This window comes from Myxine glutinosa, chromosome 1 (assembly GCF_964187855.1).
Source record: "Myxine glutinosa chromosome 1, kmMyxGlut1.1, whole genome shotgun sequence".
NCBI classification, from domain to species: domain Eukaryota; kingdom Metazoa; phylum Chordata; class Myxini; order Myxiniformes; family Myxinidae; genus Myxine; species Myxine glutinosa.
The window spans coordinates 33232832-33245859 of NC_136261.1; the positions used below are offsets into that span (position 1 = coordinate 33232832).

General features: G+C 42.7%; 1 protein-coding gene across 18 annotated transcripts in view; it reads right to left on the reverse strand.

The window, feature by feature from the left end:
• Positions 1–13028, reverse strand: part of LOC137422533 (microtubule-associated serine/threonine-protein kinase 3) — a 498013-nt gene that overhangs the window by 261985 nt on the left and 223000 nt on the right. For 12 of the 18 annotated variants that reach the window (XM_078770458.1, XM_078770495.1, XM_078770453.1 and 9 more), the window contains one exon: positions 3361–3537. The exons of 5 other annotated variants lie outside the window; for them this stretch is intronic. In XM_078770458.1, coding sequence (XP_078626584.1) covers positions 3361–3537 — 177 coding nt within the window. Of the gene's footprint in view, positions 1–3360; positions 3538–4524; positions 4587–13028 lie in introns of those variants that run through there. One more of the 18 variants, XM_068109315.2, reaches the window with a different exon arrangement.

Sequence of the window (13028 nt, forward strand, 5' to 3'; positions counted from 1 at the left end):
AATTGTTGTTCAGTTGACATTCAGAGATTTGGGATTGATGAAAAGGGAGACCATCATATTTGAATAGACCATGTACATATCCTGATTCCCAACAACTGAATTGTAAAGGGAGTCAAGGTCCGGGAGTGAGGGAGGGTTGCGAGAGGAGGGATTGCAGCATATCCAGAGGTATGTTCGTGCAACTCTTCTTACAAGACTGATTGGCATTTCCATAAATATCAGGTCGCATCGATTACAAAGTAGGATTGAGCAGACAATTTATGGTGATGGTGTGTTTATTTTTGGGCATGCCGACAAGCTGAAATTGGGCATGCCAACAGACATCAAAGCCAGTACACCGGGAAAAATCCCAGAACTGTCGGAAAGCATCGTAAATGAAAATTTACGTTTAAAAAAACCTCAATAGATATCTAGCATTTGAAAATTGTAATTTCTATAACTGCAAACTTTGTAATAAAAATCTCAATGAAAATTTACGTAAAAACAGTAAACGCGTCTGCAAAATAAAAAGTAAAAAAATAAATCTAAACTGATATTTAGCAGCAGGTCAGTGATGCTTGCCGACAATCATAAATCTTCTATTTATCATGTACCTACGTACGAAGCACAGCTTGCTATTGCTTACACAAGATGTACAGTCATGTGAAAAAGTAAGTACACCCCATGTAAAGTTTTGACTTTTTCAACATATTTCAACATACAGCTATTTGATCTTCATTTCAACAATATTGATAGATAAAGGTGATATAATATAACAAATATCATGAAACATTTACATTTTGTAGTCCATTGTATAATTTAAATAAATATAAATGAAAATTTCACATGTGGAAAAAGTAAGTACACCCCTACATTTATCACTACTTCAAATACCTAAAATTAGAATCAGGTGCACCAGCTCAGGTGCAAATGATTAGAACATTGTCAGAGAGGATCTTGGAGGAACCTGTCTTATCAGACATTTAGACCTTAGACCTTAAACCTCAGACATTTAGTTTGGTTTGCTCTTTGTTGTTGAAGTGTGCGGCATCACCATGCCTAGATCAAAATAGCTCTCTGAGGCCTTCAGAAAGAAGGTTATAGATGCCTACGAGTCTGGGAAGGGATTTAAAAAGATCTCGAAACAATTTGAAATAAATCATTCGACTGTCCGGAAGATCATCTACAAGTGGAGAAGATTCCAAACAACTGCCAACTTGTTCAGGCCAGGCCGCCCCAGCAAGTTCAGCCTGAGAGCAGACCGCAATATGCTGAAATAAGTCTCTAAGAACCCCAGAATGTCATCACAGGACCGACAGGTAGCTCTTGCCACTGTTGATGTCAAAGTGCACGAGTCTACCATAAGAAAGAGGCTGCACAAATTTGATCTACATGGGAGGTGTGCCAGGAGGCAACCTTTGCTGTCCAGAAAGAACATCAGGGCAAGACTAAAGTTTGCCAATGAACACCTCGGCAAAGACCAGCACTTCTGGAACAATGTGCTCTGGACAGATGAGTCAAAGGTAGAGCTATTTGGCCACAGTACCAGAAGACATGTTTGTTGAAAACAAAGACAGCATTTGACCACAAGAACCTGATACCAACTGTAAAGCATGGTGGTGGAAATATTATAGTTTGGGGCAGCTTTGCTGCATCAGGGCCTGGGCAGCTCACCATCATAGAATCCACTATGCATTCTTCATTGTACCAGAGGGTGCTTGAGGATAATGTGAGGCCATCTGTCGGAAAGTTGAAGCTCAACCGAAGGTGGACCTTGCAACATGACAATGACCCTAAACATACCAGTAAATCCACCAAGGAGTGGCTGAAAAGAAAGAAATGGAGGGTTCTGGAATGGCCAAGTCGAAGCCCGGATCTAAATCCCATCGAGATGTTGTGGGGGGATTTGAAACGAGCTGTGCATGCAAGAAACCCCTCAAACATCGCACAGCTGAAAGAATTCTGCATGGAGGAGTGGGCAAAAATTTCTCCCAGTCGATGTCAGAGACGGGTAGACAGTTATAAGAAACGCCTACTTGAGGTTGTTTCTGCCAAAGGGGGCAATACCACCTATTAGAGCCAAGGGTGTACTTACTTTTTCCACATGCGAAATTTGCATTCATGTTTATTTAAATTATACAATGGACTACAAAATGTAAATGTTTCATGATATTTGTTGTGTTATATCACCTTTATCTATCAATATTGTTGAAATGAAGATCAAATAGCTGTATGTTGAAATATGTTGAAAAAGTCAAAACTTTACATGGGATGTACTTACTTTTTCACGTGACTGTAAGTGTACCCCACCAGTGTGTATATATATGGATGGATGTAATATGTAGACACAAGTACACGGCTTTTATTGAGATTTTCCTCTCTATAATTAGCCATCTCTCTATTTACCTCTGCCACCGAAGGTGGATGGAGGTTATGTTTTCACCCCTGTCTGTCTGTTTATGTTTGTGAACAGGATATCTCAAAAAGTTGTGGACTGATTCAAACAAAATTTGATGGAGAGGTTGGGTGTATGGCAAGGACGAAATGATTCGATTTTGGTGAAGATCGGGATGCGGATCTGAGAAATTTTCAAGTAATTCCTCACCATTGAAAGATAGGGCAAAAAAGGATAAGTTATATAGGACGATATCTCAAAAGGCTGTGGATGGATTCGGATGAACCTTGTGGACAGGTTGGGTCCACAAGGAATTACTTGAAACAGGTTGGGAACAAGAAGAATTGATTAAATTTTGGTGAATATTCAAATCTGGATCCGGATCAGATAATTTTTAAATTTTTATAGTGATTCTTCACCATTGAGTGACAGGGCCAAAAACGATATGTAGCAAGATATTTCAAAAAGTAATGGACCACTTATGGCCAAACTTGGTGGATGCGTTGGGTAAGTGACAAGAAGCCGATAAAATTTTCGTTCAGGTCCTGATCCAGATCTGACCCATCAGTGGGATACAAAACATAAACTGTTCAGCCTGGCGGAGGTTTGCTCTCTACCGAGTGCTGTTCTAGTCTTATATGTAATTAGTCTTTCATACATGATACGTACTTGTTAAACACTTTCCCTATTCTCGTTTTTTAAACCTGTATTTTGAAAGAGTGCCAAGATAAAGATGCAATACAAGTGCAATCAGCCTAATGGCTATTATTATTCTACTTTCATTTTCCTATCACTGCAAGTGTTCTGGTTAAAATGGAACTGCCAAATTCCATTGCAGAACCTTCCTCAACTGTAGTTAATTAAGGAGAAACCCAAATTATGCCAATTCAATACCCAAAAATGTTTCCATCAATGTGCTAAAAGGCTATAGGCTGGTGGTGGTGAAACAGAAGCACAAAGAGTCGAGCCACACCTCGAGGTCTTACCTCCATAACGGCACAGCCAAAGATATAGACTTCCGTGGACTGCAAGGGCTGAGCGGGGCCTCGTCCCTCTGCAATAGGCAGGGCAGAGATGCGGAGGGGGGAAGTCGGTGAGGTACACTGTCGATTGGGGATTCGGAAAGAGGCCACGGAACAGTGGCTGAATCCACCTGCACAATCCTGAGCAGAAGCGACGGCCTCAGTGAAACGCGGTGCCAATGTGATGTAGGCCTTTGAAACCGGATTTGACAGTAATGCGAATAAATCGGTGCTTGCTGAGAACAACTGAAATCCAATTGCCTCCAACATATCCTCACAAAGCCAAAAACATATTTCAAAGGGAAGGAAATGAGTATCCTGTGTTATCGGCTTGACTCTGTATTCTTACTTCTACACAGTAAACTGCAACTGCTGGGACTAGCTTCAAAGCAATGCCAAGTGTCTGTGCCACCGTCAAAGGGATTCACGAAATTAAATAAGTTCTCAAAATTTTAGAAACCAAAATCCAAAACACGCTATCCCATTACGGTTTATGCAAACAAAAGAGCACAATGCTTCTCACAAAATGGCGTTACAGTTGTGTTTATGTACGTACGTCGAAATACCCAATTGAATTTTGTGTGAAACACTGAAATGGGAGAAAATCGGCCCCTTCCGGCCCCTCACAACATGAGCTGGATTTTAAAAAGGCAAGATAGGGCCATGGTGCTGGATTTGTACGTTTTTCAGGTGTATCAATGAATTGGTGTTGTGTTTCAAAGTTAAAGACCACATTCATCGAGTCAAACCTATTTACCGATACAGGTTGCCCAGCAGGTTTTGAAACTGACGAAAGAGACCGGGCGATAACGTTTAACTCGGATGCATGCAATGAATGCAATTTCTATCACATGCTGGTGGCAATGGTTGCCTTGGATTATAGTGCAGGAAATGCAACCAAGATAACGAGCGGCCACAGCAACCGCACACAAACTTTGAGCATTGCTGGTTCGTCGGTTTTGCGCTCTAAAAGCAAATTTAGGGATTTGTAATCAAAACACAGATATGGAGCCAACTTTAGGTCACAACAACCGCCTACTGCGTACCTGCCCAGCACCAGCGTAATTTCCAATATAAAGCCATAAACTAGAAACGCAGTTGGTGTAAACAAAGCAAACGAAAACTTACTCAATTCTAAGCTTCGGGACGGTGAGGTTAACACGTTTCTTCTTCATGCTAGCCGCTTCACCATCCCTGCCTCGGATTGCGAATGTGGTTCATTTGGGCGGAGTTGCCACCGGAGGGTGGGCATTTTGGCCGAGCAAGGCGGGGATCAGGAGGACCGGTGGGCTTTGGATGGCTAAGTTTCAGGGCACGGCCGGAGAGGAAAGCTGGCACTGTACGACGAACTTCCACGGGCTCATTGTGTTTCACACCAAAAAGAGACCGAGTCCCCATTTTAAGTATTGGATCCCCACGATCAAACATAAAACGATACCAAATATTATGTATCGGTTAATAATGTAAATGATGCTCGGTTCACAGTAGCTGGCGAGTTTGATCGCCTATTATAACAGCACGGATACCCTTGAACTTGACTGGAGACTTTCACCTTGGGTTACGCACCGCTGTGCCAGTTCAAAATCCGCAGCTCTGTAAAAGTCAAAGGCTTGCCATGAACTAATGTTGCCTGCAATGTGATGTGGCTGTTGGCTATTTTGGGTCCGGCCTCTGCACCATCAATTGCCAAGATCTTGATGGCGTCATATGCATTGTCCTCAGTGACCCAGCCCTGCTTCTCTGAGTTTTATGTCAACATTTTTGGGGGAAACATCAGCGGCAGAACGACTGCGTCGTTTAAAACTGTACCCAAACGCATGACACATGATTACTGTACCCAAACACTCTGTATCAGGCTGGGCTGGCCACTAAATGAATTGAGAGCAACTCTACAATTTCATGGTTTTTGACATTTTTGAAAAATGTTTTCATTGTGCTGAAAAGCAATTGTAAAACAAGCGTTTCGTGCACACACACATCCAATTCCATAGTAGGCTTTACAGTTCTACACTTTTTTTAATGACACGATCACAGAAAGATAAGCCGATGCAGGTTTTATTTATTACTTGCAAAATCGAAGATTTTTCAAGTATATTGGTCGGTTGCGTTTGTGGTTCTGTCTGTCTGTCTGTTTGTCACCGGCCTACAAGTTACAATTCTAAACCGATCATCACAAAACTTCACCAAGTTGTTTAGGTCGTCCCAATTGAGAAGCCTATTGATTTTGAGGTCAAAGGTCATCTGGAGGTCAAATTTCTAAAATCGCCATTTTAAATCCGATTGACTTGAAAATTGAATAACATTTTTATATTCAGTCAATAAATTGGGAAATGAACTATTTTTGAAGTCAAGAGGTCAAAGGTCAACTCAAGGTCAAATTTTAAAAGTCATCAATTTTCATCTAAAAAGCCGTCAATTCTCAACCGATTGACTTGAAAATTGAACAGCATTTGCATATCGAGTCACTAAATTGGGAAACATACTATTTTTGAGGTCAATAGGTCAAAGGTCAACTCAAAGTCAAACTTCCAAAATCATCACCTTTCATCTGAAAAAACCGTCAATTCTCATCCGATCGACTTGAAAATTGAACAGCATTTGCATATTGCCTCACGGAATTAGGAAACCAACTATTTTTGAGGTCAAAAGGTCAAAGGTCAACTGAAGGTCAAAGTTCCAAAATCACAAATTTTCATCTGAAAACCCATCAATTTTCATCCGATTGACTTGAAAATAGAACAGCATTTGTGTATTGCCTCACTGAATTGGGAAACCAACTATTCATGAGGTCAAAAGGCAAAGGTCAACTCAAGGTCAAACTTCTAAAATCATCATTTATCATCTGAAAAATCGTCACTTTTCATCCTGTTGACCCGAGCTTTGATCAAGATCGTAAATTTTAATCTTCATGAAATGGCCAATTTGCTGTATCAATGGAAAACTTTTGGGGGGAGGGGGGGATGTTGCAAGTATCGTGCTCTGCATGACGTCTTCTTGTTTCTTATTGTTAGCAACAACTCTTAAAACAAGAGTCTTTAGTTTTACCCACAACATGAGGAACCTCTCCCATAACACTGGAACAAAAGGCTCAACGATAATCTTAAAGTAGTTCAATATATATATTATCAAAAGTATTGGGGCAATTAAAGATACAGTATTTAACCCATGCACGTAGTGCAAAGAGGGGTTAAGCAATTATTGGTTCCCTCTGTCTATCTACAGATGTCAGTCACTACTCCACTTCAATTGAATTATATTCTTTGAACACTTTAGAACACAAATTGCAACATGAATCGGAACACAAACCTGCAGTTTAGCAATACTTTGGCTCTAAATTTGGCAAATTGTACCGAGTCTCGTTCCAAGCACGCATGCACACTCACGGTATCGCAATTGCTTCAGTCTGTCTGGCAGTCAAACAAAATTGGAAATCATTCCAAACAGGAAAGTTGTTGCTTTTAGAGATGTCGGTGGAAAAAGGCACAAACGACAGGTAAAGAACTAATGCAATGTGTTAAGGAGGTGTAAAAGGCAGGGCATCAACGGCGGTAAACCTCCGAATAAATGGCTGGTTTTCTTTTTGTTATCTACAGCCTGTAAAACTTCTATTTTGTTCCAATTGAATTATATACTTCAACACGACAGAACACAAAATATTTTTCTCAAAGATCGTTCCAACATCGTCGGTTTCTCTGAGAGGAGCTGGTAGAGTTGAGTTGAAAAGACCCTTCTCATGTCCTTTTTCTCAAGACTGTGCAGGGTAAGGTGTTCTATGGACTCTCAAGTAAGGATTAGAATTTCACAACCCCACATTTGATTTGCCTCAACCCTACATTTGATTTGCATCAACCCTACATTTGAGTCGTTAAAGCCTGGTGTTGGCTTAGCGGTTAGGGTGCCGGCTTGGGATCCTAGGATCCTGGGTTCAAATCCCGGTGATCGCTGAATTAACGCCAGGGGGGTTGACTCAGCCTGTCATCCTTCCGAGGTCGGCAAATTGAGTACCAGCTTGCTGGTAATTCCCTGTGTGTCGCAAGAGGCGACCAACATGGTGGGCGGCAGGAAGGGCATCCGGCCATAAAACATTGCTTCAAAAAGGGGACCACAGTGCCCAAAACAGGCCAACCCCTGCTCTGCGGGGAAAAATGGCCTCCAAAGGTGGTTCTAGATTTGAGTCATTGCAAACACTCTGTACCAAATGGTGGGAGATATCAGGCTGGGCTGGCCACTGCAGGTTTTCAAAGTTGCTCTTGAACCAATTCCGAAGAGGAATAGTAATATATCTATAGGAAATAGAGGAAAGGTAAAGGTTTGTTGTCAGGCCGATAGACGTAAAGAGCCTCATAGTAGTATTACATTGTCCCCAGTAGTGCAGAATTGTTGCAGAGAAGGAAAAGAAACAACCAGGCAAATGCCAATTACAATGGTTAATTTCAACTTTGGTTGTGCTGATCTCCATATTTTTGATAATAATCCATCATGTCAAGATCATCAGAACCCAGTGCAGATCACTTTAGAAGAGAAATTGAGTGAAAGGCACATACAATAAGCAGCAACCGGCTACAGGCAACGTGTCACGATGTCAGCAACAACACCGGTACAGTCTGATCCTTCCTGGTTTCCATTACTGTTCCCAAGCTCACTCCTGACCACCGGACAGCAAGGCGCATGTGCTGAGGGATATCCCATTTGGTGTCATTGGTCCACCCCTCCACAGTCCTCCTCCCACCTATCTCTGGCTAGTCTCTTCACCCAGAAGGGTAGCCCTATCCCTTTTTGGTCATCACCATCTCAGTAAAACTGAGTAGTTGGGGAAGGGGGGGGGGGGGGGAGAGGGAGGGAGGGAGTAGCAGGCAGGGTGGGGTGGACAAATTCCTAACCATTTTAATCACGAGCTATTTACAACGCCAGATTCCACGTCTCTCTTCATTGGAATTAAAAATTATGTCAATCGTGCGAAAGTGTGTGACCTACCTACGATTGAGTGTTAAGCCTGACTGCAAGTTCAAGCGACAATCGTCTCTAGATGTTCCTCGTCTCCATCACATTCTCAGGGTGTTGGCCTCACATCCTCCGTCAGCGACAACTGCAAGCATTCGCACCTTTCGTACATATGAAAAAGCATGGAGTTGCTGTCCATCGGGAGCGACACTCCAAAGAAGCAGTTCCGCACAAGCAAGATCATAATCTGTGATCAACCCAAACACATATCCGGTGCCTCTGCACAAGGACTAACTTTGGCTATGTGTTTACCATAAATAACTACACAAGGCAAAATGTACAATTATCAGTGGCACTCTGGTGTAACCAATATGAGGTCAGCGTGAGAAAACGATCAGATCTTGTAGTATGTGAGGGCAAGGTTCTGTTTATCAGAAGCTTCCTTCCTGACAGATTGTAAGTATTCCACATGACTCCTGATTTGAGCTTTGGAAATGGGGGATGGCTCTAAAGGGGCCAGGAGGTAGGTCACTTGTCTCAGAGGAAACCTTATAGTACAAACTAGACATTACGTACTAAATAATAATAATAATAATAATAATAATAATAATAATAATAATAATAATAATAATAAAAATAAAGGAGTCTGATATAGCCCCATCAAGCAGAGTAAACGACCCTCATGGCGCTTTACATTATCATGCGAACGCACACACACCGCACACACACACACACACAAACATACACACACACAGACACACCTTCACTCTTGCCCTATTCCTCTCCCTCCCCATTCAAAACCCACAGATGTGTACTCCCCCTCCTCCTCCCCTCCCTCCCCCGCACATGTACACAGACATACTCTCGATCTCTGTCCCACCTCAAACCAAAGGGAAAACAGGACTTAGACTTTGAAAGACTTGTGAAACAGATAGGTTTGGAGGGAGGTTTAAATGCAGGAAGAGTCAACATGTCGAACAGAGGAAGGCAAGTCATTCCAGAGCAGAGGTGCAGCAAAGGAAAAGGATTTCTCGCCAAACGACTTGGTGCTGGTGCGCGGCGGCTCTAAGGTCATAGAGTCGTCGCTTGAACGAAGCCGTCGCCGAGGTTCATAGAGAGTGAGCAAATCGGAGAGATAGTGAGGTCCCGCTCCACACAATGATTTATAACAATAATTTACGAAATAATTTATAACTTATAATAATTTATAACTAAAAGAGAGAACACAGGTTTCTCGGAGTCCAGATAAGACCACTCCGTGGTCTAAAACTTATACACCCGAGCCTTGCCTTGTTAGACAGCTGCACACACGTGAGTGGTGCTCCCATTATTTAATCTATACCATAAGAGATCTGTGTGTGTGTGTGTGTGTTTGTGTATGTGTGAGTGTGTGTGTGTGTGTGTGTGTGTGTGTGTGTGTGTGTGTGTGTGTGTGTGCGTGTGTGTGTGTGTGTGGCTGTGTGTTTCTGTGTGTGTATGTGTGTGTGTGTGTGTCTGTTTCTGTGTGCATGAGTGTGTATGTGTGTGTGTTTGTCTGTGTGTGTGTGTGTGTGTGTGTGTGTTTATATGTGTGTGTGTGTTAGTGTGTGTCTGTGTGTGTGTGTGTGTGTGAGTATCTGTGTGTGTGTCTCTGTGTGTGTTTCTGTGTGTGTGTGTCTATGTTTGTGTGTGTCTTTGTTTATGTGTGTGTGTGTGTGTGTGTCTGCATCTGTGTGTCTGTGTGTGTGTTTCTGTGTTTGTGTGTGTCTCTGTGTGTGTGTCTGTGTGTGTGTGTCTATGTTTGTGTGTGTCTTTGTTTGTTTATGTGTATGTGTGTGTTTCTTTGTTTGTTTATGTGTGTGTGTGTGTGTGTGTGTGTGTGTGTGTGTGTGTGTGTGTGTGTGTGTGTGTGTTTCTGTGTTTGTTTGTTTATATGTGTGTGTGTGTGTTTCTGTGTTTGTGTCTGTGTGAGTGTGTGTATGTTTGTTTATGTGTGTGTGTGTGTGTCTTTGTTTGTTTATGTGTGTGTGTGTGTGTGTGTGTGTGTGTGTGTGTGTGTGTGTGTGTGTTTCTGTGTTTGTGTCTGTGTGAGTGTGGGTGTGGGTGTGTGTGTCTGTGTGTGTGTGCCATTTTTCTCACAAGATGGCTGAACGGATCTACGTCAAACTTTCAGGGGTTTGTCAGTGAGTGCCAGGGAATGTTTTATACCAAAAAAATACTTTTTTTTGAAATATTTGAGAAAAACGAAGATTTTGGGGTGATTAAAAAAAAAGTCGCTCTGTCGTGCCTAGCTAGCCCTTTTTAATTCCTGACAGTTATATGCAAGTGCACATACGCATAAATGAATACAAAACAATTACCAGACATTTGAACACAAATAATTAAACAATTCATATTCAATCAAACAATTCTGGAAGCGGTCAAAGTAGGTGGTAAGTCTTCTTCGACTTGTTCTTCTTCTTCTTCCTGAACTTCATCAAACTTAACTCAGAAACATGATCTATGGCATATTCAGCAGCATATATTCAACAAAACAACAACATGCATTTTAAGGCCATTTTCCCTGCTAGAGCAGGGGTTAGCCTTACGGGCCCCGTGACAATCTTCTCCATTTTGCCCTATTTTCTGCATCTCCCCTTGTTAACCCCCTTGCCCGCATTTCTTCTTCCACCATCTTTAGCCAAGTCTTTTTCGGTCTTCCCCATCCTTACTTCCTTCTATATTCATTTCCATCATTCTTCTCAACCAGTCACTTTCATCCTTCCTCAACACATGACCAAACCATCTCAACCTGTTCCTCTTCACAGCATCAATCACAGGCTCTATTCCCATCATCTTTTGCAATTCATCATTTGTCTTCCTCTCTCTCAACGATACTCCGCACATCCACCGAACCATTCGCATTTCCATCCTTTCCAGCCTTTGTTGCTGCTCTACGTTCATTCCCCATGTCTCACTCCCATAAATCATAACACTTCTCACACATGCAGCATACGCCTTTCCCTTCAGCTTCAACGACACTCCCCTCCTCGTCAGCACGCCACTCAGTTCCCGAAACTTCTTCCATGCACATCTCACTCCTGCAACCGTTGCCGAGTCTGATCCACCTTCTCCATTCGGCATGTCTCCTAGGTAACAAAATGTTTTCACACCTTCCAGCTTCATGCCGTCTCCAAGATCCAGCTCAAAATTTCCTCCATCTGCAGCTGCCTCTGTGCACACCTTACACTTGAATGTAGCTGCCACACTGGTTAATGACCCTCTCAGACCACTACATTTTTGATGAACCCACTCTGCGCACATTGTACATTGAATGGAGTTCACTCCGACACCCTTCCTGCACACAGCACACGGCCACTTCGCAGTTCTTTCCACCTCACCACATGCTTTACCACTTGCCATCACCTTCGTTTTTCCGATATTCACCTTCAGACCTTTTGTCTCCATACATTCCTTCCACATGTTCATCTTCTCCTTCAGTCCATCCATACTTTCCACAATCAACACCAGATCATCTGCATACAACAACTCCCACGGTAAACCCTCCTTTACATTCCGAGCCAGCACCTCCATCACAGCTACAAATAGTAGTGGACTTGGTACCGACCCCTGATGCACTCCCACCTTCACCTCAAACTCACCACTGTTCCCGTCCTTCGTCCTTACAGCTGTGCACGCTCTTTCGTGCATTGCCATCACTCCTCTGATCAACCATTCCTCCACTCCTAACTTCCTCAATGCCCATGTCACTACTTCATGTGGAACCCTATCGAATGCTTTCTCCAGATCAACAAACCCAATAAACCACTTCCTCCTCTTTTCCATGTACTTCTCCTGAAACTGCCTTGCAATAAAAAGCGCATCTGTCGTTCCTCTTCCTGGAATAAATCCAAACTGCATTTCGTCGATCTTAACATTCTTCCTTATCCTCCTCTCCAACATCCTTTCCAATACCTTCATTCCATGCTCCAATAACTTTATTGCTCGATACGAATCCCCCACCCACCCCCCCTGGCAACACCGGGTACTTCGGCTAGTACTCATATATATTACAATTGTATCACCATTTGAAAATCCATGAAACACCATCAAGTGTAGCAGGCAACACATGCTTTTTGCAAATTTGCATAGGTCGAATGTGTTTGTGTCTTGTTGCGGCAAAATTTGCCTCCATGTGGCTTGTACTTGAACAGTTGTGCGAGTTGCGCCTAATTGGCTAGAGTGGTGCATTTGGTGGACCATTTACCTACGAGAGCATGCGTGCAGCCCATGGGTCGGCAGCCAAGTGGGCAAGTCCCATTTTCATGCAATTCAAGGATCCGTTTAACAACCGCTTCCTCGTGTTAGGAGGTTGGTTGGATGTTTGTTAGTTTCAAATATTCTGATTCGCTGATGTACCATACTCTGTTAAAGAGTGTCGGTGCTGCTGAAGCAATTTCTTGGCAAGGGTTATATTGGGCGGCTTGCCATTACCTTCACAGCAGTAATTGGGGCAAGGATTTTGAATTTGTTTGGGTTGTCTGAAATAGCTCGCCCACTCTTTGTGAAGGACATGGTGGGATTTTTAACGTCCACCAAACAATTCTGGTAGATGGGACAACCAGTTTAACGTCCATCTGAGGGAGGGACAGCACACACATTGATGAAACACCAGGATGGTAGCTTATAACTGGGTCAAGATTCAAAGCCAGGCTGGACAGCTTAGAGAAGAG